Raw genomic sequence first — 6,000 nt, 5'->3', positions numbered from 1 at the left:
GATGGGTAGGGGAGTGAGAGGCTGGTAGTTCGGAAGCAAAGCTTAGCCTGCCAGCAGCTGAGGACGCGGGGCGGGGGCCCCGGGCCCTCGGGAAAGCCTGCTCCCCGCCTTCCCCGCCGGCCTCCAGCTCCCGCCACTCAGACCACGTGACACGGACGCTGGGGTGAGACTCGGCGCAGGCAGAAGCACCACGGAGCTGCCTCGACGCGGAGGTTTGAGAAACTGCTCAACGAAGCTCAGAAGATAGGGAACGGCTCTGGGAGAGAGACACACACAGACATCGGGTCCTCTGCTGGCCTCCGTTACCTAGTACTTTATTTTTCGTGCCTAGGCGGGGGCTGAGGACAAACACACTGGACAGAACGCGTCGGTCTCCTTCATCGGGAAAGGAGGCCCCACGGCCGCACCTCCGCCCTGAAGTGGGGGTGGGCACCGAACACGTGGCCTGCTCGCCGGCTCTGGTGAGGAAGGGAGTGGGGGGCTGGAGGGGCGGGACTCTTCTCAAGGTGCTGGGAGTGGAGAGTTTAGCCCTGGGACCCGGCTTCTCTTTTCTGAGGGGTCCCAGGGGGTCTCAGCCACGAAGCAGGGGCACTGATAGGAGAGGCTGCTGTGATCCGCACTTGCCGCGCGTCCCGGGGCCGGGGAGCCTGGGCTGCGGCTTCAGAAGGGTCTGGAGGAGCGCCGCGAGGGTCCTAGCACCGTGAGGAGGCTGGGCCTGCCACAGTCGCCGTGTCCCCGTGATTCCTGGGGGATGACTGACGCCCACAGCCAGGGGCCCGGCTCCAGAGGGAAAACGGAGGGGCAGTGCCACCTCGCCCGGTGGAAACCCACTTTCCAGAGGCAAGCAGCTGAAGGCCCGGGCCAGACGCAGCGGCCAGCTGAGAGCAGGACAGCGGATCCAGGAGCAGGGACGAGATGCCGGAACCAGAGGCCCCCAGAGCCAGCCTGCCCGGGAGCCAGGTGAACGGCATGGTGGTATCCACAGCGACCAGGGAGGCAGGAATTGCTGTAGTGGGGTCTGAGGCAGTTGGAATGGAGGAAGGGGGTCACCCCTTTCCTTTTTCTCAAGTAGCCAGTAACACCCATGGCCGAAGGCACTGGCTGGGCAGCACCGAGAACAGAGAGAAAGGCTCAGCCCCCGGGGGCGGGGGTGGAGACGGCGCTGGGAGCCTAAGCCCAGCCACGGACTGCAGCCCGGGCGGGGCCACGAGAGCCAGAGCCCAGAGAAGGCCGACTCAGGCGTCTTCCTGTCCTTCCAAGCTAGAACACCCAGCTCTGGGGCCGCCTCCTGCATGGCAGAGACCTTAAGGCAGTGATGTCAGCACCATCCTCGGACAGACAGCCTCTTCCCACTCAGAACTGCATGTTTCCCAGCGGCGTTGGGGTCTCCACAGCTCCGGCAGTGTCGCAGACATCATCTCCAGCAGAGACAACCCTGTCATCCCTGGGAACCACCAGGTGAACGCAGAAGCTTTTGGAGGGAGCAACCTGGACCACCTTTTGGACCTAAATGAAAGTCTTCTGATACAAAGATTCAGGTGCAGCTACTCCTTGGTTTGGTGGGACAGAGCGGCCCCGTTAGTGGTTCTGTGCCTGTGGGTTCTGGTAAGGTCTTGTGCTACTTGGGGATCCGGAAAGAAACAGCTGGGCCCTGGCTCAACACACATCCCTGGTCTACAGGCCCGGAACTGCCGCCTCCTCAGGCAAGCCCGTGCACTGGACAGCTAGTCGTGGGCTTCTTTCTGGCTGGCTCCTGGGGTTTTGGCTCCATTTTTCAGGTGATCCTGAAGGTCCAGAAAACAAGGAGGTCTGTGTTTATTGGAGGTTAACGTTTCCTACTAGGCTGTGAACGTAAGGGTCCACATCTTTTTTTTTTTCTTCTTTTTTAACCTAGTGACGTGTACACAGTAAGTGCCCAATAAGTGCTCGTCCAGTAAAGGAATTAGGACTGCAGAACCTTCAGGGCAACGTCTACAAAAGGCGGACCCCTCTGGCAGGCAGCTCTTTGCCACCAAATCAGACTCCTCGTGTTCGGCTCGGGAGCACCTCACGTGCACGTCCACGCCTCAGTGATCAGCCCCTGGTTCTAAACCAACAGTGAAGGGCGGCTAGGGTTTTGGATTCAGTCGGGCAGAAGAGGGCAGCGAGGGGCTCCGCAGGCCACCAGGCAGGGAGAGTCCCAGTTTCCGGCGTTCCTCCCGTCCACGGGGAAGCGCAGACGAGACCTGCGGTCAGGCTGGGGCCGTGCCGCTCTCCCCCCAGAGGCTGGCCGCCGGGCTGCAGGCAGCGTGTGTGCTTTCTCAGCGGGGCTGTCGAGGTCCCTTCTTGTCCCGCTGCTGAGCCAACGCTTCCTGGCCCCGTGAGCCCCCGAGGTGCCCGACGCAGCAGCGCGGCAGGTGTGGAGTTGCTGCCAAGCCGGTGGCATCAGACTCTCCAAAGGGTGACTTGGACAAGCAGCACGGCATCTCGTGGACATGGGAGGACATGGGAAAAAACAAACCAAAAAAAGAGGAGAATAAATAAGCAAATGGGAGGGAAAAATGGAAACAAAACAAAAAACAAAAATAAAAAAAAAATGTAGGGTTTATTGACGCGGGCGTGTTAGATCAGAGGCTGTGAGACAGGGCCGCGGTGCTCCTCTGAAGGCCGTGGCGGCATCTCTGTGGCCTGGCGACGTCCTGGCTCACAGCCAGTCAGCGTCCCCAGTGTGGTCCCGAGGGCGGGGCGGGCGGCACGCTCTCTGCCTCGGCTACTGGATTTCCTCCCTCCAGTAGCAGCAGCAGCTTTTCCTTTATTTTTTTTTTCCCTTTTTTTAAACCTTTTACAGATTGATTGAAACGTTTTTAAACCACATGCTTCTTTTTCTGGGCTGCAGCCAGATCTTGGGGGGGCGGGGACAGCTGTCGGCAGTGGTGATGGAACTGAGCAGGGTCCTCGGGAAGGTCTGGGGGTCGCTGCCTCCCGCGGCAAACTCCCCCGCGCGCGGGTGGGGAGGCCGTGTCTCGGAGCTGTTTGTGAGCATGAGTTAGGAGCTCCTGCAGGCTTGTTTCTTGTCTCCTGAACCCCTCCCCAGAAAGCCCGGGAGTTTGTAATTGAGACGAGACATCAAGGAAAAAGACCCAGGATCATCTTTTCCCCAACGTCACGAGAGGAGGCCAGGAAAGGTACCTGGGGACACGAGCCCACCCAGCAGTCCCACCAGGCGTTCTTGAAGGTGCAGCACCAGGAACCCGCCCCCCTCCACCTCCCCCCTCCTGTCCTCGCAGCTGGAGAGCCAGCGCCCGGGAGCAAGTGGGGAAGAGGAGGCTGCGCGGGGCGGTGTCCGCGTCCCTCTGTCCCGCGACGGGCTGCTGCGCCCTCAGAGCGCGGCCTGGAGGTTGGGGTCCAGGATGCTTTCTCGGTCTGGTGATTCGATGTAGTTGGCAGCCTCCTGAAGTTTCAGCAGCATGGCCATCTAAAGAAGAGCAGAGAGATAGTGAAGGGGAATCGGGACTCTGAGAAACAGAAAATCCGATGGTGGGTCTGGTCCTGGGTTTGCACGTGACTGAGAGCCCAGAGTGTGGGGCTGCTTCAGGATCAGCCCGTGACGACTGCTTCCACCCTGTGTGTCACCCCGCATGCGGTGGTGGACCGGCCCAGGTCGGGTGCCACACAGGCCGCGACGTGCAGGGGCGGCCGAGAGCAGAGCCACCTCTGCCCGGGAGGAGGCGGGAAGGGCCCAAAGACCGCCTAAGAGCTCTGCTGCCAACAGGCCGAGCCCAGGGGCTGCACGTGGCGCCGCAAGGGCCCGCTTCTCCCCAGCTCCCACCCCACTGCTCCTGCAGGGCCTGAGCTGCGCCTCGCGGGCTGTGGGACCCTAGTTCCCGGACCAGGGAGGGAGCCCGCACCCCTTGCATTCGAAGCACAGGGTCTTGACCACTGGGCTGCCGGGCAAGTCCCACCTCCCGCCCTCTTTCCCTCAGTTTCCCTCAACACTTCAGGACTCTGAGCCTCCACTCAGCTGAGGAAGCCTCGCTGTGTCGCTGCGGCTCTGCCTTCCGGCCTCCATTTACACGACTGCTAACGCCCTCCCGGTTTAAAAGCTTTTTGACACAGAGGACACCTGTTTTCTATGAGGTCAACATTTAAACAAAATATCTTAGGTCTAAAGTCACAGCATCTCCTCCTCCAAAGGTAACACCGCGAGGTCCTGGGGTGTGTGGGTGTTAAGTCTTCAGACCATCTGCCAAACCCCCCTCCAAAGCGGCCCGACCGCCCAGCGCCCACCAGCAGAGGAAGGCCCGAGCCGCCCCACACGACCTGCCAACGGGAAACGGTCACCTCCTTGTTGTAACCGGGTCTCCTCAGTGACTAGAGGGGCAGGGCCTTTTCCGTTTTTATCGGCCCCTGGCCTCTCCGCTAGTCAGCGCCGGCCGTATCCTTTGCCCACTGTTCCGTGTGGATGTTTGGGGAAGGCTCCCGTGCGCTGGGTGCCAGTTCTCTCCTGGTTACAAGCACCGCAGGTATTTCTCCTAGTTTGTCACTTGACTCAGCCTGCTTTCTAAGGGCTCCTGAAGTCACTGGACCGCAGCCGCCCCCAGGACTACACGGGGGGCAGAGGCGGGAGCGGGACAAGCGCCCTCGGGTCCCACCACTCTCCTGCTCTGGCCGCTATTCCCACCTGGGCTCTGCCCAGACCCAGGGCTCTGCCCTAGGACACACGCCTTGCTGGCAGGTGACACCGTGTAGCGCAGCCAGGGCTCCGAAGGCCAGGGCCCCCACCCCCGCTGGCCTCGTGCCTGTCCTGGCCTCCAGGCCCCTGCAGGCTGCGGCCGAGGGCTCGGCTGGGACTCTGACTATGGCCTTAGAGCAGCCTCTACTCACCAGTGGGTCTGAGTCCAGGGAGCTGGGGGTGCTGTCCTTGACTGTCCTGTCCTCGGGGGGCGAGGCGATGCTGTGAGGGCCCACGGTGGGCGGAGGCAGGTGGTACAGCTTCGACTGGTCTTGTTGGGCGGACGGCCAGGGAAGAGTGTCCCGGACCCACTCCACGGGGTCCTCCCAGGCGGCTTTCTGCCCGTGAACCTTGAGAGGAGGAGAAATGCGGTCACTGGCTGAGGAACCCACAGACGAGAGTCCAGGTCACGGAGTCGCCTGATGGTGTATGTGCGTCCTCAAATACAAAGCCCTGAGGCTCCGATCCCCAGGATTTTCTTTGAATCTCCCAACAAAAGAAATAAAATGAGTCGACATAAATTGGTAGAAACCGTTTTGGAGGACAATTTGGCAGACTGTATCAAACCTTAACGTCGACAAATTTTATGCCCCCACAATGCTACTTTCCAAGTAAGAAGTTCTTTCAATTTAGTAATAATACCTTCTGTAAGAAATCTCGACTTTGTTGAAAAGAGATACTATCTGTGTAAAAATGATTTAAGTTGGAAAACTATTAATAATAATGCAGAATTAAATAATTATACACTGCATCTCTAGAAATCTACCATGTCGTCAGGCCGTGTCTATCCCGGTGACACGTCACTTTTATGGGTAACACATGGCTAGTAGGGTCCAGTCACCGCATCCCAGGTCATTGGATTATACCCTAATTTACAGGTGAGAAAAAGGAAGAGGTTTTAAAAATATAAATCTTCCTTTTGCACAAAGTCCTTGTTCTAACTTTTACAAGTGTTTTCACACATTTCATTTGCCTTCAAAACACCCCAGGGATGCAGGCAGAACGGAATTTATACTACCTCCTTTTTTACATATGCCCGTGTTTAAAAGATTAAATAACTTGGACACAGTAACATTTTGATTAGTATTTAGTAATGAGCGAAGCCTGTAATAGGGTGTTAATTCTTAGTGCAATTATTTCTCTATCTGCCCTGATTCCTAGGGAGTGCTCTGAGTTTGGGGCAGAGCCAGAAAGCCTAGGGCTGGACACGTGGCCCCAGGGTCAGTGGTCATTTAGCCATTTGCTGAGTGGCGGCCAAAGGCAGGAGAGCAGCGTGTCTGTCTGGTGCG

The 6,000-nt window shown here is 58.6% G+C and overlaps 1 protein-coding gene across 6 annotated transcripts in view; it reads right to left on the bottom strand.

Annotated features, from left to right (window-relative positions):
• Window positions 1-285: 285 nt before the first annotated feature.
• NAV1 (neuron navigator 1) overlaps window positions 286-6,000 on the bottom strand; it is a 203,793-nt gene continuing 198,078 nt past the window's right edge. For all 6 annotated transcript variants that reach the window (XM_057728533.1, XM_057728534.1, XM_057728535.1 and 3 more), the window contains 2 exons: window positions 4,864-5,061; window positions 286-3,454 (listed from right to left, as the gene is read on the bottom strand). In XM_057728533.1, coding sequence (XP_057584516.1) covers window positions 3,359-3,454; window positions 4,864-5,061 — 294 coding nt within the window. In that variant the 3' untranslated portion in view covers window positions 286-3,358. The remainder of the gene's footprint in view (window positions 3,455-4,863; window positions 5,062-6,000) is intronic.

Source organism: Hippopotamus amphibius, chromosome 3 (assembly GCF_030028045.1).
Source record: "Hippopotamus amphibius kiboko isolate mHipAmp2 chromosome 3, mHipAmp2.hap2, whole genome shotgun sequence".
NCBI classification, from domain to species: domain Eukaryota; kingdom Metazoa; phylum Chordata; class Mammalia; order Artiodactyla; family Hippopotamidae; genus Hippopotamus; species Hippopotamus amphibius.
This window is presented reverse-complemented; position numbering and strand designations above follow the sequence as displayed.